The sequence below is a fragment of the Tachysurus fulvidraco genome, chromosome 20, assembly GCF_022655615.1.
Source record: "Tachysurus fulvidraco isolate hzauxx_2018 chromosome 20, HZAU_PFXX_2.0, whole genome shotgun sequence".
Classification (NCBI taxonomy): Eukaryota; Metazoa; Chordata; class Actinopteri; order Siluriformes; family Bagridae; genus Tachysurus; species Tachysurus fulvidraco.
Window position 1 is genome coordinate 18,809,841 of NC_062537.1, and position 23,693 is coordinate 18,833,533.

Here is a 23,693-nt window from a genome sequence, read left to right on the forward strand (position 1 = left end):
ACGTACTTTTTATTTTGAAAGTCCGTTGCTCACTGCGTTTGAATACACATAGATAGACTGGGTCGGGGGGGTGGGTGTTGGTGGTGTTTATCAGTAGGCTACTGGCTGCTTGGGATGAGCGTCATCACGCGTCTCAACCAATGAAAGCGTTTGTTGTGTGCCTAAGAGAGCTACAGCGTGAAACAGAAAATATCTGGTGCGGACAGAAAAATGGAAAAAGGTCCCGAAATCTTAAATAGACATTTTTATTTTAAACCTCTTCCACACGGCGGAGTTTATAGAACTAAAGCTATTTGTAACCACTGCAAAGCTACATTGTCGTATCATCCGAGTACTTCGAGTCTGAAGTATCACTTAAATTGCTCAGAAGGGGCCAGTTATAATGTTATGATGGAGGTTCTGGACATATATATATATTTTTTTTTTTACAAACTAAACAAAACGTTAATGATTTATTTATTAAAACATTAACGTTTTAATGTTTTATATATACACGTTACTGTTATATTTAATTTGATTACATTGATGTTTAAGTTAAGATTTACAAGAAGTGGTAACTGCTACTAACTTTTTACTGCTGTAAAAAAGCACTTTATCTGTTTAAAGTTTTACAGCCCAAATGTTATTGCACTTTTGTTCATACAGCAGTACTTTGAAAGAATAAAATTACGCAACACACTATTTTTTATTTCATTATTGAATTTTGCTCATGCTGCGATCAATCACAGAAAAATCATGCGATTAATCGCTATTAAAATATTTAATCGTTGCCCAGCACTAATAATATTATTTAAATTATGGTGAAACGTCCGTCGTCCTGATGCTCCGTCCGTCGGCCGTATGAGTCTCTAAACTGAACCGAACAGATTTGCACAAAAGAGATGCTCAAAATAGAAGAAGCGCAAGTTCATCTGAGGAGAGACCGCAGAGCCGACGGGCCTTCACTCATCTCCCCTACCTCTCAACGCCCCCCCCCCCCCTAATTCGAACGAGCTTGAAGGACGACCCACAAACGAGCTCACGATGTGTGTACATTCAGACCTGAGCTAATTATTACTAAAATAACAAACAAGTCTAGTTTTATCATCAGACCATCAGACTGCTCAGGACTGTAGTGTACTGTGTGATGTGACACTTGCTGTTTCTGGGAAATATTTCACAGCATGGATGAATTTAATTGGTCTTCTGTAACAACACTGCTAACAAGAAAATTCTAGCAAAAAAAGAGAGAGACTCCAACCGTCTGTTTCTGCATATAGATTAGAAGAGAAAAAGAAGCCTTTGTTTTGTCACATCTACATTACAGCACAGTGAAATTCTTTCTTCACATATCTCAACTTTGGAGCTTGGAGTCAGAGCACAGGGTCATGATACAGCACCACTGATGCAGTGAGGGTCAAGGGCCTTGCTCAAGGGCCCGACAGTGACAGCTTCTCTGTCTGAGTGTGAATGTCTCTGTCACTGTGCCTGTGTGCGTGTCTCTCCGTGTGTGTGTGTACCCGTCTCTCCGTGTGTGTGTGTACCCGTCTCTCCGTGTGTGTGTGTGTACCCGTCTCTCCGTGTGTGTGTGTCGGTCTGTCCGTGTGTGTGTGTCGGTCTGTCCGTGCGTCTACACCTGTCGGTCTGTCCGTGCGTCTACACCTGTCGGTCTGTCCGTGCGTCTACACCTGTCGGTCTGTCCGTGCGTCTACACCTGTCGGTCTGTCCGTGCGTCTACACCTGTCGGTCTGTCCGTGCGTCTACACCTGACGGTCTGTCCGTGCGTCTACACCTGTCGGTCTGTCTGTCTGTGTCTACACCTGTCGGTCTGTCTGTCTGCGTCTACACCTGTCGGTCTGTCTGTCTGCGTCTACACCTGTCGGTCTGTCCGTGCGTCTACACCTGTCGGTCTGTCCGTGCGTCTACACCTGACGGTCTGTCCGTGCGTCTACACCTGTCGGTCTGTCTGTCTGTGTCTACACCTGTCGGTCTGTCTGTCTGCGTCTACACCTGTCGGTCTGTCTGTCTGCGTCTACACCTGTCGGTCTGTCCGTGCGTCTACACCTGTCGGTCTGTCTGTCTGTGTCTACACCTGTCTGTCTGTCTGTCTGTGTCTACACCTGTCTGTCTGTCTGTGTCTACACCTGTCTGTCTGTCTGTGTCTACACCTGTCTGTCTGTCTGTCTGTGTCTACACCCGTCTGTCTGTGTGTGTGTCTACACCCGTCTGTCTGTCTCAGTTTGTGTGTGTATGCATCTGTCTGCCTGTTTGTATTTGCTTGTGTGTGTGTGTGTGTGTGTGTGTGTGTCTGTGTGTGTACGTCCATGCATGCATCTGTCTGTATGTTTATCTGTGTCTGTCAGTGTGTGTCTGTCAAACAGCCCAAACTCACTCAATCTCACACACACACACACACACACACACACACACACACACACACACACACACACACACACACACACACACACACACACACACACACACACACAAACTTACCCAGGTTGTACCAGACGTCCATCTCTCCACTGAGTGTTCGCACCTCGATGATGCTCTGTCCCAGGAAATCATCAGACTCCCTCTTCAGCCTCTGCTTCACTCGGGACTTGATGTCATCGTCTTCATCCCACACGCGCACCTTAATGCGGTCTGACGAGTTGTGGCACTCACTGAGAGAAAACACAGTCACACACGTACACACACGAAAGAAAACATCAGAAGTGCCGCTGAGTGTGAAAGCTTACACACTATTTCTGTGACATCATGAAGCTGAGTAACAGGACAAGGAAATGCGCTCACAAATGAAACTTCTCCTCCCAAACTGGGTTCAAGTTGCCAAAGATGGTCTTGGTGCGCTTCTTCGTCTTTCCCACTTGGACCGTCACGTAAGGGTCGCTGGAGCCTGTCTTATCTTTGGCCTGCAGACCCTGTGCACACATTACTACACACACACACACACACACACACACACACACACAGCTAATCAGCTGCACTGATTTGTCCTAGATGTTAAGTTCTCCCCAAACCTTTCCTTTAAACAGATTAGGAAGCTCATCGACATGAGACGTGAAAGCACTGTAGAGTTCGTACCGGTGATGTTGATCTTAGCCGACCATTTGGAGGTCCCGTCCAGAACGCTCTGTTTGATGGTCTTCATCTGCTGGCCATGGAGTGTTTTGCCGATCATGAACACATCCCTGATGAGCTCGAAGATCTCGGGTTTGTTCCTCTCCCTGATCTTCATGCGGTCCTTCATGGCCATGATGATGTTCTGCGTGCGATCTTCGGCGCCATGCTTCGAACTTTTCTCTGCCGCGCCTGCAGTTCATTAGACGGAGCTAATTAAACAGGTGCATACACATACAGAACAGAACATGGTACTGCTTACTTCGCTGGTCATTATCCTTTGCTTGAAAAGAAATCATGGGTGTTAATCATAAAGATTAATATGCAGTGTGTTCAGGGTGGATTTCTCCCTTTAAGTAAGATACGAACCAGATTTTTGCATTGGATCTACAGTATATCCTGTATCAACTTTCAGCTATAATCAGAAGCAGTTCTGCAAGTCTCCAGTTACATTCAGAATACCAAATCAGGTGCCTGCTTTTGCAATCCTTTTAAAATCATTTCTGTGTGACGTTCTGGTAAAATTGCTTCTTGGATAAATCAATCGTATGGTCACTGAAGCAGAGACAGTGTTATTGTTTTATTGTAGTTTTGCTCAGTCGGTGGATTAGTGGGAAGCGATAGAACATTCATTCATTCATTCATTCATTCATTTACTACCGCTTATCCAAACTTCTCTGGTCACTGGGAGCCTGTGTCTATCTCAGGCATCATCGGGCATCGAGGCAGGATACACCCTGGACGGAGTGCCAACGCATCGCAGGGCACACACACACTCTTTCACTCACACACTATGGACAATTTTCCTAAGATGCAGGTCTTTGGACCGGGGGAGGAAACCGGAGTACCCGGAGGAAACCCCCGAGGCACAAAGGGAACATGCAAACTCCACACACACAAGGCGGAGGCGGGAATCGAACCCCCAACCCTGGAGGTGTGAGCCACCGTGCCCACCGCGATATAACATGACTAACTTTAATATTTTAAAGCAGGTTGTTTTCATGCTTGCATCCACCCCCAACCTCTGGTGAAAGCAAGGGTATGCAGATAATCTGGTAAGGGTCTGGTGAATATGTTGAAAGGTTTTAATCCCATGCCCAAAACTGATCTCTTGAAAATGGCCATCTGGGGTTTATTCACCTGTGATATTACTTTTTTAGTCATTTTTTAATTTTAAATAAAATTATTTTATGCTGCTCGCCATCCGTTTCATCAAAGTGGAGTTTCCAAGGTTCAGAATAAGGTTCCAAGGAGAGTCCATAGCTGAGTGTTTTCTGTCGAGTCTTTTCTGTAAAGCATCATACACAATATTGCTAATATTGTGCACACTTTTACGTAGCCTATTTCCTGCTGTATACGTCCTGCTGACTTGGTTTCCTATGTTTCTGCCTTGTGTACAGACTTTATACTAATGCATTAGGTTGCGTCTAATGATTCATCATCTGTAACTGGTAAACTGGACAAGACAAAGGTCCAGTAAAAGGTGAAAAGCTGTCTTTAATGGACACACACCACGTTTCCTTTATTACGCACTAAATCCGTTAGAAGTCATAATCGTTTGTTGATGTTGGATTGCAGACTGAGGCATACAGTACTTACGCTGCAGGCAGTCTGCATTGAGGAGCTCCTGACACTTCTCATGACATTTGACCCCACACTCGGTGCATCTCATTCCCTGCCGCGCGATACCCCACAGCAGCCCTTCACACTCGTAGCAGTACGTCGGCGTCGTCGCCGTCCAAATCTCGAAGTTATGCGGCGTAGTGCATGAGATCGGGTAGATCAGAGCCTGCAGCGTTTTCTTATACACGTGGTTCTTCTGCGGCGGAAACGATAAGAACGAAAACTAGTATTGATCCATCGCCATTTTTAACCCACTAATGAAAAAGTGATACATTTGCAAATTAGATATTAGGTGTGAAAATGTTCTATGGATATTAGAAACAAAATAAATAAATAGCTAAATAATTAAACTGCTGCAATTATTGTGAAATGCTTTCAGTTCTTAATTCCGTTTGTTAAACAAACAAAGTAAATCAAACAATTGACAAAAAATATTTTTGTAGAACATATTTAACATAACGTCGATCAAAAAACATCACATCATCCAGCTACTTAATCCTAACTAAAAAAACAACAACAAAAAAAACGGAAGGTGTTCGTTATTTTTATCAACTATAAAGATTCTTAACAGACTCTGCATGTGGAAAGATCTCCCAAAAGTCATCATAAGCATCTTACTCACCAGCTCCTCGTCTTTAATGGAGGCTCGGGAAGCCATGGCAGATGCAATACCTGCTTTTCTGGCCTGAACCAGTGCCTGTGTTCAGAGAAGAACATACATTGCTTTCCAACATATTCCGATCATTCTTCAGGGCAAAAAAATGGAAGCTAAATAATAACTAAGTTTTTTTTAAAAAAAAAAAAAAAAAGAGAGAGAAAGAAAGAGAGAGCAAGAAAGAAAACCCAAATCAAATCCAAAGACACGAGATTCCAAATGCATCCAAATCATCTGCATTGAGGTTTGATGGAACTGAAAGATTCACAGATAGAGAGGGAAAAATAAAACCACAGCAAGAAACGGGCGCGCTGGAAAATGATAAAACTAACAAGGATCTTAAGAGTAAAACGATGGAGGTTTGAGAAGAGAAGCTCACCATCACTGGTGGTAAACTCATAAACAAATGACTCCACAGTTCAACAAGATGTAGAGTTGTGTTTGGAGTGTCCAAACCTCTGCTACATGGCTATGCATGTAAAGTAACATCTAGTGATTGGTTGATGAAGGAACAATGACTTATTTGTTTTAATGTGCAAATACATGAAAACAGATATCACATGGACAGCTTTCCATGGATAACCAGGTATACCTCATTTGCATGGCAGATATCTCATCATGCATGATATGAGGAAGCAAACATCCGTTCGAGTCCGACATGACGTTAGAACGAAGGCACAGTAGAGGAGAGAATCTTAATTGATCGTATTTGCACGTTACCAGAATGGATAAATACTGATTATTAAATTAAGTACCATCCATTCCTACTGACCATAATCAGCTAGAGAGGATTTACATATCTACTGTAGGTGGGGGAAAAAAGTGGGGTCACTCTTTAAACTTACCATAGCCTGGATACAATGGGTGAATGCATTCAAAAGAGGTAGATGTTTATTTTTAAAGAAAATAATACTGATTTTACATCATCAACTAGATTGTCCAGAAATCATCAGCAATTTGTTAATTTGTATAACAAAAAAAATAACAAAAAAAAAAATTACAAGACCAAAAGTCTTACATAAAGTCTTAAAAACAGTGTCTCTAAATCAAAAAGTAGCACAAAAAAGAACTAATTCTTCAGAAGATCTAATAAAATGCAAGCATAAAATCATTACTTGTAATAATTAGCTCATGAAATCTTAATAAGATTTTGCAAACTAAATAAAGGTTTTTTTTTTCTTCCAGGAGAAAAATTTTAGGTAAATTAAGGTTGAGCAAACAGACACTAGCAATGGAGTTAAATGGAGTGCTGTAGATGAGCACCTACCACATCGCTAACAAGAGGGATTGGTTTCCTCTTCCGCAAGTCTGGCATGCTATCAATCCCAAACAGGCCACTCCCACTTCTGTGGACAACACAGAAGACTCACAGATTCATATACTTACACACTTAATGTCTCTAAACCTGTGCATGTGGCTCGTATTAATACTCAAAATACACAGATACAACAAAGTATAACTTCATATACTAAATTAAAACATTGCAGTTCCGTGGAAAAAAGAAATAAAAGAGAAAAACTTACCCTTCTTTGACCCAGTCATGTCTGGAATTGTCTCCATTGTCCTGGCCCTATTTAGTTCAGAGAAACAATTGTGATGTATATTTCAGTGTTGTGAAAGGAGACTTTCTAAAGAAACCAAAAAGCTACATAAAAAAAAAAAAAAATCATGATAAATGATGAACGCATGATTGGTTGAGTTTCACCACATTTACGAAGTAAATCAAAAAGTTAGTAAAAACAAAGACAATGGTGCTCCTTGTCTGTTACCTCCGAGGATGTGTGATACCAAAGATCTTAGATTTTATTAAAACACCACATGGTATTTTAAAACAATATCATGGTGATAAAAACAGATGAAAGTGACTGAGATTGAGGACAATATTCTGCATCGGTCGCATGCATCGATAAACAGAGCATGCTCTTAGTTATGACTGTTTAAATGAATAAGACGAGATGGAAATACGTGAGTGCAATTTCGGTAAAACGGAAATTCGACCTGAGTAACCTCGCTGATTTCCTCTGCAAGACAGATCAAAACAAAACAAACAAAAAAAGCAGCTATGGTAAGTTTACTGCAGAAGATTTAAACATGTTTAAGACACAGACACATATGTAAATAATACCTGGATTGAATTCTTGCTCTGAAAATATATGCTTTGACTCTCTAGATATCCGGGACAACCTATGTCTTTGTCTCTGCTCCTTGAGAACACGCTGTATATTAGCCAGGCACTTCTGGTGGTGAGGGTCTACCTGATCGTCGTTGCCATTGCCCGAGTTTACCCGAGCCTCAAATTGATCAAACTCAACCTCTTCTTCAAGCATCATCCCCAGAGGTCCTGACTCGGTGCCTTCACAGATAAATTGGGTCATTTCTTTTTGACCCGTCTCCCCATAACGTCCCTCCACTCTCGTGGTCTCTGGGATAAATTCAAGCGAACAAGCCTTATGCAAAAGCTCTTGATCTGTTCGAGGTTCATCTTCAATGGATGAATGGTCCATTGAGTAGTATTCAGTTCGAATACAAGAAGGAGACACTGTACCAGAAGTTGATTCCTGTGGGTCAAAAGTCTGCAAGTCGTTTGTTTGGTCCATTTGTAGTTCACTTAAATCATATTCTTCTTGAAATCTTCTCTTGTGAGGTGACAAGCTTTGATCCAATGTCTCAGTGCTGGTTTGTATAACCTGATCGAAATCGGATCCCTCTACAGTTGAGTCATCCTCAACAAGTTCATCTGAATGGTGTTCATGAATGTCAGAACTATTGTCATCAGATGCTTCAAGTCTCTTTTTAGCTCCATTAAGAGCAGACTGGAAGTTCAGCATAGTTTTGCTTATGTTTACTACATCGATCCCAACATCACCCCGTGGGAAGGTATCCATATTCTCAGAATCATCTTGATCAAACTGTTCTGCAGACATACTTCTGTAAACTTTCCTGTGCCAGTCTCTCTCTGTGCTGTCTCCAGAATACATACCCCCATTCGGGCAATTTTCACAAGAAGAATGCAAATCCTGGCAGACATCGTCATAATCTGTCGTCACCATTGTGGAACAACTAATGCTTGTGGATGGGCCACTGCACAGGTCATCTACATATGCATCCATGGTGTGGTAACCAGAACTACGGGAATATGGGCAATTCGTTGTGCAATCACATTCAACACCAGGACCTGCATGCCTCCTGGGATGTCTCCAGTCTGCAGCACTGGACAAACTGGATAGTGAGCTATACTGTTGTCCAAATAGTAAAGAAAGATGCTCAGAGCTACTTCGGGAAGAATGGCCTGGAGTGCTGCTGGTTGCTCCACCATTATATCTACACCAGCTTTCAGACTGTTTGTGGTCATCCAAATCATCAACACTATTCTGGCAAGAGCAACAATCCTCCTCACTCCACCCTGTGTCTCCACTCCATCCACCTTCTCTACTCTCACTTAAATGCATACGTGAGGTATCCCAGCCAGTCCTTTGTAGATCTTCATGCTCTGTACTCTTAAAGCTTTGACCTGACAAAGAACTAGAACTTGGGAAATCCTGGCTATAATCCTTGTCATGATCACAGTAAGTGGAAAGGCGTACTCTGCAGGATGACTCAGAGTTGTCTGAATCCTCAGCATGATGTGCTCTGGACGTTCTTGGTACATCACAGTAAGGAGTTTCATTCTTTTCAGACCTCTTTAGCATTGGACTTCTATGTCTTGGGGTAACCGCTACATCGTTCTGACCTTTGGGATGAACCCTTAAACTTTGAGGTGAAGGTTGACTAGAGCTTGCAGAATAGAGTCCCTCAATTTCCATCAGCACAGAATCAACACAGAAGGACACCTCATCGACAGAGCCACTTACAGAGTTCAGGTACTGCCTCAAGTCAGAGATCTCCTCCTGAATTTTATTAATTCCCTGAAGCTCTTTCAGAATATGCTCTACTATGTTGCTGGAACATCCTTCTTTGCTTCTTCCTCGGTCTTCTGCCTCTTCTTTCCTGAGTGTCTGTGGCTCTTCCATGTTAGCGGTTTTGTCCATAAAATCTGTGTTAGACAAGGCAGTCACGGTAGTTGGTACGGAGTATGGGTTATCAGTGGTATTTTCACTGTGTAACTTAACCTCCCCCATCCGGTGTTTACTGTCTGCTTTTTGGGAACTTTCATTTGAGGTGATACCAGACTCGTAGCTAGAAGGTTCCCGACTTATTCCATAGATGAACATGTCATCCTCCACTTCGGCAGAGGTGTGTTGAAGGTTATAATTCTCCAACTCCGTTGGACCCTGAAGAACTTTTTGAATCTTCTTGCATAGGCCATGTCGGACCTTGAGGCTCTGGGCTCTTTTCTTACCCAGGTCTTTTCTTTTGGACTGGAAGATGCCAGTTTCTTTTGTCTCATCCTGTTCATCACTATGACTTCGTGGTAACATTACGCAGCATGAGACGTTTTAGTGTTGACAAATTTAGTTTGCCCAGCTTACAAGTTATTTCCTTACATGTTGTTCAGCAGCAAGGCACTTGAGAATGGTCACCTGTAGTGCATGAAAAGATGCTTGTTATCCTAATACATAAATATTTGTCAAGTGGTATTTTGGTAGAAGTGTTGACATGAACCTTTCCTAAACAAACTGCAAACGGCAGTTCTGAAACAGAGCAACAGCGACCGACATCAAGGACGTACGCGGAGTCCATTTAGTGAATTCAACTGACGCTTTAAAACTTCAGATTCTTCTTGACCGAATTTTTCTGAAATGTTTCTGAATTTGCAGACTTTAAAATTTATTTTAGTGGTATTTCAGCTTGCAGTCACACACAGAGTAACAGCAGTCCAGCTGTAGGCACCAGTGTCATTTAGAGCCCTGCTGAGTCTAATGGCTGCTTTACCATTTCCCCCGTCTGACAGGTTGACACCACATTTAGCTGGTCTTTTTTCAGCAGAATAATTGCAGAGACTGTTTTTCTCCCCATTATATACCCAACTCTAATGATCCAGTAGTTCATTCTCCATATATATTATTGGTCATGAGTAAAAAAATCTAACTCTTCTATCTATCTATATTAAAGGTTCAGTCTACGAAGATAAAAACTCATCCATCTTGAGGCTATGCTGCCTGCACAAAATAAATCAATGATGGTAAGCAGTCAGTCACCATCTGAAGCAAGCAACAGCAATCCATTTCACCATAATATACTCTAATAATATGCACGGCTAAAGGCTAATGCACAATGAGATGGTCATTGAAATTCAGAGACGGTCCTGCTATGCTTCTAAATGCACCGAGTAGTTGACATGACTGTAACTGAGACTCCAGTAATACGTGTTTGCTGTGGTGTGGTGGTACTCAAGGATAAGCTTTGGCTCACTGCCCGGAGAATGAAACAAGTCATTTCAGACCCCTTTGTCCAGGACCTATTTTTGAAACGGTATTTAAAATGTCTCTTTTTCTAGTAACCAAGGTATCTTCAAAATGCTAACAGTATAGATTATTAAATAAAAATCACTAATACTGTACATACAGAGTACGAGATGATGTTAAACTAATTTTTTGCAACCGAAATACTGCACCACATAATCCAGCGTTCATGAAAATCTGCACTTATATCAACACCCCACTAGACCCAGACGCTGTTCAATATCACTAATGCGATTGATGTGTGTGTGAGAGAAGGAACAAACCAATAGAACATAAATCACTCGTTCCTGAATGAAGTCGTTCAGGTCTATAAACCGATCACTGGTATACATTAAAAAAAATCTCAGAGATGCAGGTGTGGAATTCATTCATTCATCTTGCATTTTGTTCTCTAAAGTAAGAAGGAATTCTCAACTATGGCACAAGTTCATTTTTGAGGTTTAATTTTTTAAGATAAACAAACAAATAAAAGGTCCTAAAATGATTCTTTCCTCTAAGCCTTATTAGTCAGAAGTGGTAATATTTTATTCATTCACAATAGCCTGAGGAACTGTCTCCACCGACACTTTACACAAACCCATGTCATGGAATAAAGTGCAACAAAAAAAAGTTCAGCTAGAAAATTTATATTTAAAAATCTGGAGTCATTGAACATTCAGACATTTTTCCATAAAAGGAATAGCTCCAAATGCTACAGTCATTTCAATCTACTCAAATACTTCCTGTGTCTACACCTGGACTGAGGTCTGGAATATGAGCAACTTCATTCATCTTATGTTGCATGAAATATCAAATTATTTCAATGCAGTTATCAGTGAACAGTTTATCGTTAGCGACATTAGTGAATCTATATGCACTACATCATCAACAATAAACTGCACAATATTTATATGTACATAGGATATTTCACACCAAGTACTACTGAACTGCATATAACTTTATAACTCCAAAAGCAGACATCCTAAAATGCCCTTTAAATGCAACCCTGTAAACAATATTGCTAGCAATTATGTTATTGTTAAGAAATCACTTAATCACTTTGAAGAGTTTTATTCACGGCTTCAATAATGCAAATGTAAAATATTTTCATCCATGGCATTGTTTAGCTATTGCTATAGTTTTACTTTACTTTGTATCGGAAATCAAAACGTAGACCATTTGAGTCAAGTTAATCAAGTTAATCAGCTCTCGTTGGCCATGTCCTGTTTAATCTCATTACTGAACCCAGCTCTCTCTAAATCATCTGGAAGCTGTGTGACAAGACTTCCATTTATATTAAATATTAGAGCCCCTTTTTTTTAGTTTTCATCCATTTTTGTCCTTTTTGTTGCCTGTGCTCTGGATGGACGACGTATATCCTTTACATATAATGTCAAAAATATCCGAAGTCACTGATTAGTTATTGATTACGGACTATGATGCTAAACGAAGCAAGTCAGGGTTTTTAAAATCAGAACTTCGGTTTGATGAGAAAGGAACATGCCTGAAAAATTTGGACAAAAAAAAAGCATCATCTTACCACACGGCACAGGAGAAGAGGCTTCACTCGGAATAAAATGTCGACATAAGAAGTATCACAAGTGATTAAAACATCCCGAAGACAAAATCCACCATTACAGTTGCTCCTCTCCTCAGGAGGGAACGAGTGAGTGAGTACTAGACACAGGAAGTGGATTTTTAAAAAGGAGGCACTCTTTATCGTGCGACAAATAAAGTCCACGGCACTGTTACAGTCTAGCAGCTCACTCTCGGACAACCTTGCCACCGTCCCTCCCTCTCCCTCTCTCTCTTCCTCTCTCCATCCTTCCAGTCTTTCTTTCTCTCCTTTTATTCTGTCTGTATCCTCAGATGTATTCCAGCACTAACCTAATCTTTCCTTGTTTGGTCAACCATCTCTTTTATCCCTCATTTCTTTTCTTTTTATTTTTTTTGGATCGAAGATGTCTCATGAAAATGAAGAGTGACATTTAAAACTCTGAAAACGTTTACATGTTCTTCTTGCTGCTTTATCTGGATTTCAGTCACACACCTATGACACAACCATGAGACAGAACGCAGAGAAAGCTAAAATTCATGACTAAAAATTGGCTTTTTATTATATTATAATATATTATTGGCTTTTTAACAGCTTCCAGTGTCCTTCATGAAACAGAAACGCATACACGTGTGCAAGAAAGACTGTTCCAAGTTGCTATACAATCAGCAGCCATTTACGCTGGCTCCTGTGCCAGATATCACACTAGCAATCACCATAATGGAGCCTTGTTTCAGAACTGCTGTATAAAAGTACTTCATTAGCATTAACTCGGTTATATTAATGCACTGCATTGCTTCACACCCACCATCTAACAGCACCACACACACACACCCCTCTATTCATTTATAAAATATAAATGTCTTGTATTATTATTATTTTCCTAATAATGCTGTTTTAGCTGCTTTGACACTTAATAGAAAATGACCTGATTATTCAGTCAGTGGTTACATAAAAGGTTTGGGTTGATTTAAGCTCCAATAAAGTCACACACATCCTTAGCTAAAGCACACCAAAAAAGCACAGAAACCCTGATCTCATAATTACAGTGTGTCAAGGCAAACAAGGAGAAGTACAAAAAAATAGAAAGTGTGTGTTTAAAACCATAGATGGGAGTCTGGGTGTGACTTTAAATGCATTTGTAGACATCGAGAAGGAAGAAAGAGTCACTGGTACCTATATACATAATATTGTGTTAGTTAGCTAGCTAACATGACCTAATCTGACCAAACTAGTCAGCTAGTTTCTGACAGGATTTCTCAAAGATTCTTTATTCATCTATGTTACAACTTTCTCAGCTAGCATTAGCTGTCAAGCTAACATTATACAGCCAGTCAAAATTTGTGTGTCGTGTTAAAAAAGGCTTTGAATTTTCTCAGCTAGCAAGCTAATTCAAACTGACAGGATTTTTTCAAATGATTTAATATATTCTACTTTTTGGTGCTTCACTAAATCACATAGCTTACATGTGATAGACCAAACATGACAGGAGTTCTCAGAAGATTTGTAGGTCATATTCATAAATATGAATATTTCCACAACTACTGCCAACAAGCATGCTAACATGAGCCAACCTTACAGGATTCCACAAAGCACTGGTAGCACATATTAATAAAAAGCTATTACTTTCACAGCTATTCATTCATTTTCTACCGCTTATCCGAACTACCTCGGGTCACAGGGAGGCGTCATCGGGCATCGAGGCAGGATACACCCTGCACGGAGTACCAACACATCGCAGGGCACACACACTCTCATTCACTCACACAATCACATACTACGGACAATTTTCCAGAGATGCCAATCAACCTACCATGCATGTCTTTGGACCGGGGGAGGAAACCGGAGTACCCGGAGGAAACCCCCGAGGCACAGGGAGAACATGCAAACTCCACACACACAAGGCGGAGGCGGGAATCAAACCCCCAACCGTGGAGGTGTGAGGCAAACGTTCTAACCACTAAGCCACCGTGCCACGAGAATTTTGTAAGTCACAGTAATAACAATTTTTCATTTTGCAACAAGTTGCTAACATACAATAACAAAGAGGCATAAGAGTTGCTATTCCATCTCTGCTGCGTGTTTGTGTTTAATTAGTCCTACAGATTTTTTTTTTTTTTTTAATATCTCTGATGTCTAGAGAGCTTCTGACCTTTACAGAGTAGAGCTATGAGGTCCGGAGTACGAGACTCTCAGCAGGTTTTGCCTGACTGACATAAATAAAACTTTCAACAGCCTTACGTACTTTTGTTCTAGCCAAACAGACCACACATCACACCTTGACCTTTTTTTTGAGTGCTGAAGGAGCACCAGTGCAAATTCAAATGATATCTTTTGTACTAGCAGTGCTTTCCAACATGTACTATTCCACAAATGTGGTAAAACTCAATCGATTAAAGACATATGGTCATGAGTGAGGAGAAGCATGTATGTCATTCATACTTACTGCCAGAAGTTTTCAAAACAGTATATTGTGTTAAGATGTTTATTATAGAGGTAAATAAGATTAAATAAAAAAAACTTTCTGTGGTGTGGAGTGGGGAAGGATAAGCTGATAAAGGATCTGAGGGGATGGATGGGATGAGCTCCCTACTATACCTCTTGAAGCTGAAGCCTCACTTTGTTGAAAGCTTTTATCCAGCGCACTCGAGAAGCAGAGACAGACGACGCAGATCCGTCATCCTGGAAACTGAGACAGAGACCGCCCTTTTTGAGACAGGTATATATTCTAACATCTGCAATCAGTTAGCCGACGCTCAACGAAATGTTAACTATAAACTGCTCTGAATAAAACCATGCTATAATGTGGCATAGCTAAAATTAGGGGCTGCTCAAGTAAAATTACCGGTACAAGCAAAAGAAACAGAACCTATTCTTGATTAGAGTCAAGTACCAAAGATCTCTCATTAACAGCTTATTAGCAAATCATTGTGTAGCAGCTGTGTTGATGTATAATGCACTTTACCTTTCATTGCCTACCGATAGGTACATTGGATTCCCAATGCTTTTACCACTTCAAATAATAACTAAACAGATTGTAAAAAACACACTACGAAAAACTACAACTTTAAAAACAAAAAGTCGCTCATCTGGAGAGAAGAGAAACTAAAATATATATATATATAAATAAATAAATAAAAAATAAGTCATTTCAGTTTCTTTGACTGCAGTAAAGCAAAGAGCTGCAATAAACATGCCATAAAATGTCTCAAATGAAAATGCAAGCTGTTCATTATATTGTACTGAATAGTATATTCACCACATAAGCTATAGCTAATAGCATTATAAATTCATAAACACTCGGTTTTACTCAAAGCACATTCAAATATATTCATACCTTTTTTGAGATATTTCTGTCCTTTTCTCCATTTGGGGAACATTGTCTTTATTTAAGACGCTGCTTTCATCCTTTTCCTTCTCTTGAGCAGATTTTAACCCCTCATGCTCTGCCCAGGAGGTATGTCCGTTGGTTGGGTAGTGACCTTTTGCAGGAGGGCGATATCCTGTACTATGGAATGAGTGGTAGGACTCCTTTAGCTCTGAACCTGTTACAGTCTCCTGGCCCATTTCACTTAGTGGAGAACTAGCTTGACTGAGGTTTCCTGAAGATCCAAAACGACTACTGCCAGCAGGACTGATTTGTGAATGGGGGAACAAAAAATGGAAGCAAAATAAGCCACAAAACATTTCCAGGATTACATACTTGAACACAACAATGAGAGAAAATTAATTTAGATAGCTACAGGATAGGATGAAAAGGTATGTATGTGTGATGTGATTATATATATATATATATATATTAATAATGAGATTATTCTAAGACAAGACAAACAATCTATGCACACACCCACACGATAAAAAAAAAGTGGATTTAGAAAACATCACAGAGGAAGCCACTAACACTATTGCTAATGTTGATGTTAGGTCATCATAAATTCTTTGGGAGAGATTTATGATGTTACTAGCCTTTTTCCAATCAAAAGCTCCTTGTATTCCTGCTGTAATCCTGAAGAGACAGCTGCAGAGGATGGGAGCTGGTTCTGAGATTCCTGCCCTTTTTGGGATAGACAAACTAGCTCAAGGGTGGACTCACTAATTTGAAGTTTGGAGACATCTTTAGAACCTGTGCTTTTATTCTGGTCCTCAAACTCAGGTATGTCTAAATATAACACAGTTCCATGTATAATTTCATTATCAATTTTATTGAAATTTTCTTCCATTTCATTTGAATCCAAAAGGCTTTTTGGATACCCTAGTGAGATAGGCTGGGCTGTAATAACATCAGAGGTCTGCTTTTTTTTAGGTACTGGTGTTTCTTTTTGCCACAAGCTTATTTTTGATCCGAACATTGATGTTGGCTCATTATTTGATGAAATTGGAGTCTCTTCTGAAAAGAAATTTGTTGAGAAAGACTTTAATCCAGACAAAAGGCCACCTCCATCTGCCTGTGGCATTGTGGATAGACCTTTACTAGCAACTGAAGAAAACAAAGACCCAAAAGACTTTCTGGCATCTTCAGATTCAGAGATAAAACTACGTTTTGGCGGTGATAAACCAGACAAGCCAAATATAGACCGGGGTTGTTCCGATGTTGTAGGTTGTTCGGCTGCTCTTGAGGTATCCTTCAATGTATCTTCAGGTTCACCAACAGTGACCATTGGTTTCCCTATTACTATATCATTTTCAATGACATCATCATCAATAAGCCTAGTAAAGGAAGTATCTCCAGGTTGGTTCATACTTACAGATGTTGAATTTGTAACTTGTATTGTGTCATCTGACTTGATGACTTGGTGCTGTGTTTGGTGAGCTAAATTGGATTTTTCTCCAATTGGATTTTCTTTGAACTTTATGTCCCCTGAAGATGCTATTATATCATTTGGCTCTCTTTGGTCTTGGACAGCAAGTTCAGTTCGTATAGTAGACTCTGATGTTTCGGCTGGTTTGTCTACCTCGAGTGATTTGAACATACCGAGGAAGTCACTTTTTAGAGTGTTGGTTGGCAAGTTACTTGAAAAGCCAAAGAGAGAAGCTGTCTGTTGTGACCGAGACTCTCTTGAATATGTCGATTTAATAAATGAACTTGGTGCCGAGGAGAGACTACCACTTGATGTTTTAGAAGTTCCACTGGCACCAGAGAACATTTTAGACATGAATCCAGAGAATACATCAGTTGATGCCTCAAAGACAGACTTCTCCACATCAGGAAGGTTTTGTTGACTTTCTTTTTCTGCAATTACTAATTCTGTTGTTGTCATACCTTCTTGTTTAGGCTGAGGCTGGATCTCATTTTGTGTTAGATATTGTTTTTCATTTTGTTCTGGTAATGAGCAAGTACTGCTAAGTAATTCTCCAGAAAACGCAGTAGACTCCATTATGTCCTTGCTATCTACTGTAGATTTTATCTGTATACTTTCTTCCTTTGCATCATCAAAACAAAACATTTGTCCTTCCATCACTGAAGCAGATTGTGGTTGTAGAGTCATTGGTTCATTATCTTCAGTTTTTTTAGTACCATCAGCTGAAATTGTATCAGCTATTTTGTTGTTTGCTCCAGAATGTCCAGATGAAGATTTGTGTAACTCGGTGTTCTTTTCTTCACTAAATAACTCTTTTAAACTAGTTCCCTGAGAAAAAAACATAGACGTATTAAAATGAGCTCCAGATTCAGGTGCTTTGACTGCTGTTTCTGTCTTGCTGGGTGTCGTCGTTGGACTAGGACCCGCAAACATGGACAGCAGACCTTTTCCTGAAACATCTTTAGCAGTAATGCCACCAGGAAAAATGCCCCCCAGTAATGATGTTGGAGGTGAATGCTCTTGTGGTTTTGTCCCACTAAACATGGAAAACAATCCTTTACCAGGTGGTTCTTTTGTGGTTGAAGCTCCATGATTTTCTGCATCTGAACTGGATTTTGAACTAGGGCCAGAAAACATAGAAAACAGACTCTTGCCAGGAATCTCCTTTTGTCCTGTGGTACCTGGAATAATTCCATCAAGTACAGACCCAGCCTGAGGGGCTGTATTTTGGGTACCTGACCCACTGAACATTGACAATAAACCAGAAGCGGCATTCTGAGTTGTGACCTCAGGTCTTGAACCATTGGGAGGGGTGGGTAAACTTTTAGTCGATTCCATGCATACAGAAATTGTGTCAACAACTTGAGTAATATCCTGTGGAAAAGCCGATGCAGTTTCAGTAGAATTACAGGTTTGTTTGGGTGGTGCCTCATTGGATTGAAAATGACCTTCACTACCTGCTGACAGCAAACCTTTATCTGGACCTGTACCTGTACCTCCACCATCTGTGAGAAGAACAGAAGATGGTTGAATTGGGGTGGTGAAATTTGGCAATTTCTCCTCAGGTAAAGTAGAATGAATATAGTCTGGTTGATGTAAGTTGGGAGCACTAGACACCGGGGACATATATTCTACTAAAGATTTGGTAGATTGTTCATTTTCCATGGAACTTGAATGAGCTCCAGGGAATAGGTCTGACTGTGCATTTATTTGAAAGCTGATCTTAGCATTTTGCTCATTGCTTGTGTTGCCAAACTCTGAGTGTAATCCATTTCCAGTCTCTTTATTCCCACTGGAGCCTGATAAAATGCCACGTAGAATGGATGTAGGTTGAGATGTATTCTGTTGTGGACTATGAACACCAAAAAATGAGAGTAGACCTTTTCCAGGTGATTCTTTTTGAGGAATTTCTTCTTGAACATTGCATACAGCAAGTTGGGGTTTTTGTACACATTCGATTACATCAATCCCTGTTAGCTGTTTGGCTGACACTTTCTCTGGAGTTTCAGGATCTGCCTTTGGAACAGTTGTTAGTTGTGGAGTGTATGAAGGTTGTGGGCTAGAGCCACCAAGCCTAGAAAACAAGCTTTTAACTGGTCTGTCTTTATAGGTAGAAAGTCCACCTATTATTCCACCAAAAATAGATCCCATCTCCTGTGAAGTGGTTTTCGGAGGATCCTGGTGTACGATTCCGTGAGATAATGTCTGACTAGTAGACATAGTTGGTGACGAATTCTGGTGTGCATTAGGACCAATAAACACATGATTTTTCCCTGGTGCTTCTTTTGGAGAAGAATCCTGACTTGAAGATCCACTATGTAGCGAGCTTGTTTGCTGAGTACTGGTAGCACTGAACATGGAAAGTAATCTTTTGCTTGGTGTCCCATTTTTAGGTACATTTTCTGTAGTTTGTTTTAACACTGCAGCCTTTTCTGTGTTGGAACTTCCAAAGAAAGACAAGATTCTATTGCCTGTTGTGTTTTTTGCAGATTCACCCCCTTCCTCACATTGAGAAACTGCTTCTTTCTGAGGTGTTACCAGTTGTGGACTAGAATTACTGAACATTGACAGAAGCCCTTTCCCTGTGGTTTGCCCCTCATTATTTGTGTGTCCAGAGATGGCAAAGGAAAAGCCAAACAATGTGCTTGTTGATTTGGTAGAAGGTTCTGATTTACTGCAAGACGTTGGTGGCATTGTATGAGAACTCTCTGAAATCGGACCATCTTTATCATTAGAAGTAAGTGTCTGTGATGTACAATTAAGCATTTGTTCCTGAGGTGAGGCTTGGGTCATATCTGTTTTACAGTCTAGATTAAATCTACTCTGTCGCTGTGACTTCTGAATCCTTTCAGACTCTGAATTCCTACGATAAAAATAGCCTGTTTCTTCAGCATCATTTTTCGAACCAAAGTGATGCTGTGAAGAGGATTTTTGTAAAAATGATTCATTTGATTGCAGGTGTGAAGTAGTGTTTTCGATGTTAAACAATTCTCCTACGGAACCTAGAAGTTTGCTCATTCCTGTGTCTTTGTCTGTGTTTGAATCTTTTACTCCATCAAGGTCATGTTTGTTTTTCCCTGCTTTATTAGTTACATGTTGAGTATATTTGACAGACTCTTGATTTGGCTCCTTTATTCCCATAGCATTCTGGAAAAAACTTAGAAAGCCTCCTTGATTTTGCTCAGGTGGTTTATCGCCACCCTGTGTAACTACAGAAGAAACAGATTTGCTAGATACTTTTGTTGAGTTTGTAGAAACTTCAGGAATAGAAGATTGCTGAGACACAGTGGCTTGTCTAGCCAGTCTGGCCTTGGGAGTTGAACCTTGGGCACTTACAGATGATGGAATTGTTGGCAGGATTCTAGATGACCTAATTTTATTGGTCTGCTGATTTGTGCTCTCTTTTGGGATTGTAGAAGAACCATCATTTTTTATGGTCTTTGATTTTATATTTTCAAGACCTGTAGAGGGAATAAATTTAATCTCCTTGTCTCTTTTGGTTTCTGGGACTGAAGTCTTGTCAGAATTTTCTTGTAACACTCTAGGATGTGTAGCATGCATAGCAGTCGTGAAAGGTTTAGAGCCAATTGTGTTTCCATGTGACTCGGATTCTTGACTTTTTCCAACAAGAGAAAAAAAGAGAGATGATATTTTCTTTGGCTGTACTCCAGGCTGAACTCTTTTTCGCCATTCTTCCTCCGATGTGTCATTAATACGCTTTACTTGTAATCCAGAGGATGAAAGACGTCTCTGACGAGGCTGGTAGCAATTGTAAACACCCAATGAGTGTGGTGTTTGAGTTGGAGAAATAGAAATACTGACTTTTTGAGATAGCGGTTCTTTGTTTTGCCTGTTATTAAGCTTGCGATTAGATCCATTAACTCTCAGATCCAGAACTTCCATAAAATGGTCCTGGTCAGCAGAACCATTCATGGTCTGTTGCTTTGTGTCCGCTTTAACCTTGTTTAATCGATACAATGAAAAATCCATAGCTTGCTGCCTCTCAGGAGGAATAGAGCTCTCAAACATCTTAGAGAACCTTTCCAAATTCATATTCATAATTTCATTACCTGTCCAAAATGCATCAGACAAGTCAAGGGGTGCATTTAAAAGCTTGGCCTCATTCTGATCTTGTCCTGGAAACCAGAATAGCTCATCCTCATTGTACAGTGGAATTTTGAAACCACACATCATAACCATCTCGTCGTTGAGCAAAGCATTTGGATAGTTATCAAACATCTGCCTATTGTCCCACATCTCATCTTCTGGAGTACATACGTAGACATACTGACCAGACTCATCTGTCAGCAATGCATAGATATACTCGTGATCGGTGTAGACAAAGTATCCACAATCTCCGTCATCTGCTGGCCACCACATACCTTGCTCAAGAAGTAAAAGCCATTGTTGGTACCATTCTGTATCTTCCAAAAATGCATCGTCCTCTATATCTGCAGCTGTTGCAGAAGTATAATTCCAATCATTAGAGCAATCGATTAAACCAGGAGAGCATTCATTGCTTGCAGATTGTCTGTATGTTCTAGTGTCTAGATTTTCTCTATTAGCAGAGTAAGATAGGTTTGCTGGATATTCCTCATAATACCCTTCGAGATAAGCTACACTATTTAAACTGCAGCAGCTCTCGTCACTGAATGACTGCCAACGGTCATATCCGCAGTTGCCTTTTTTGCTCAGATTTAAAGCACCTCCTTCTTCAATACAGGAATTATTAAGACGACCCAAATTCTTATGGCTGGTCCACATTTTGTGCACATCATTTAAATTGTTGGCTGTATTTCTGTGATATTCTTGCTGCTTAAGGCTATTTTCCTGACTGTTGTTAAATGCCATGCACTCATGTGTGGAATAATACTGCTGATTTTTATCCACATTCATGATCAAGCTTTTAGACATCTCTGACAATGCCTCTAAATTTGGGGCATGACTATATTCCCATGGATCAGACCTTGTTGGTTGGTTAGTTAGCTGTCCGGTCAGCACAGAATTTTGGCTCCAATAGTGTTCACAGTTAGGATCAAGTCCATAAAATAATTTATCATGCTGCTCTGGGAAAACATATAACGAGGGATCACTCTGAATTGAATATGGATGGGGTATTTGCATTTGACCTGTGAAGCGATGTGGGGTGGAAGGCAAATTGTCAGATCTGATTTTTACATAATTTAAGAAAGAAGAATTTGGCAAATGACCTGTGCTATTCGAAATATATTCTGCATTTTTGGGTCGTGAGCCTTCGTAACGTGCCGAAGTTCTCAGGTCCAAATTGTCGTTATCGCTGTAGAACGCTGAACTATTTCCAAAAGCGTCATTATAGCTATATGGCTGAGAAGCAAACGCAGCACCGTCATCAGTTTTTTTGCCCATTTCTGTGTCAGCCGATAAAGGAGATTCATTCGAATGCTCTTTTATAATGTTTGAAATCAAGCTTGTGGAGGTTTCAACACATTCCCTCTGATTCATACACCTCACAGATTGCCCTTCAGAATCAGGGGACTTTTGGTCTGTCGCTACAGCCTGTTGTTGAGTCTGTGGTTTATATGATTCCCCGTTTTGAGAATCCTCATTCTGTGCACTCTGCGATTGTTGTTTCTGTTCAAGAGGAGCCAATTTGCTCTGTGCAACTTTATCAGAAGAAGCTCTGAACTTGTTAAAAATTCCAGACAGGATTCCTGACTGTGTATCATCCTCTGCCTGAGGAGGGTTCTGTTTAGTAGATTTGCCCTCCAATGAACTTTGTCCTAAATTTTTGGATTTTGATTGTTGTTGAGTTGATGCAGAGGCAGATGAATTCTCTGATGAAATTTTGAAAAGTCCAGAGAAAAAGCCACCATGATCACTTGCTGTTTGAGATACATGGTCACTATGTCTAGAAGATCCCTCTATGGTTTTGTGTTTGTTAGGGAGATCCTTTGAAGTTCTTGACTGATGCTCTTGAAAGTTTTCTTCGGGTGTTTGATGAGAAGGTTGAGCACTAGGTGTGGAGCTTGCTGGATTATTTGAGAGACCATCACTGGAAACTAATTTGAAAAGACTAGATAAAATAGTTCCTTGTTGAGGAGATGCTTGCTGAGTTGGTGGATGTTGTTCAGAGACTTGACTTGATCCAGTAGATGGTCGAGAGCTTTGGTTGACTGAACTCTGGTCCACTAACCTCTGGCCCTGTAGACTTGCAGCCTGAGCATTTTCATTTGGTGCAGTTTTGAAAAGATTTGAAAACCAACTAGTCTCTGAAGTCACCACGGGCCGTCTTTCGGCTGGATTCGGGGCTGGAGATCTAACCTTGCTCGGATTTAAAGAAACATCAGCTGCGGAATTTATTTTACAAGAAGCAGTCTGAGCTGGTTTGGCTATATTTTTTACTGAGCTTTTTAGTTCATTAGTTTTATCACTTGAGAAGATTACCCTTTCTGCTTTTGGGCACTGTTTGCTTGGCACAGTATTTGAATCATGGAAATTAACCTTCATTTTGTTCCCAGGTAATAAGGCATCTAAAGATTTGGCTTCTCTGACTTCATTTTCTGTTCTAAATACAGGAAAAACTGTCTGTGTCTGGTGTT

General features: G+C 40.4%; 1 protein-coding gene across 4 annotated transcripts in view; it reads right to left on the reverse strand.

Annotated features, from left to right (window-relative positions):
• Nucleotides 1–23,693, reverse strand: part of unc13bb (unc-13 homolog Bb (C. elegans)) — a 74,090-nt gene that overhangs the window by 19,420 nt on the left and 30,977 nt on the right. For all 4 annotated transcript variants that reach the window (XM_047805024.1, XM_047805023.1, XM_047805022.1 and 1 more), the window contains 9 exons: nt 15,654–15,950; nt 14,915–15,005; nt 6,904–6,950; nt 6,648–6,726; nt 5,348–5,422; nt 4,702–4,921; nt 3,067–3,294; nt 2,776–2,917; nt 2,476–2,645 (listed from right to left, as the gene is read on the reverse strand). In XM_047805024.1, coding sequence (XP_047660980.1) covers nt 2,476–2,645; nt 2,776–2,917; nt 3,067–3,294; nt 4,702–4,921; nt 5,348–5,422; nt 6,648–6,726; nt 6,904–6,950; nt 14,915–15,005; nt 15,654–15,950 — 1,349 coding nt within the window. The remainder of the gene's footprint in view (nt 1–2,475; nt 2,646–2,775; nt 2,918–3,066; nt 3,295–4,701; nt 4,922–5,347; nt 5,423–6,647; nt 6,727–6,903; nt 6,951–14,914; nt 15,006–15,653; nt 15,951–23,693) is intronic.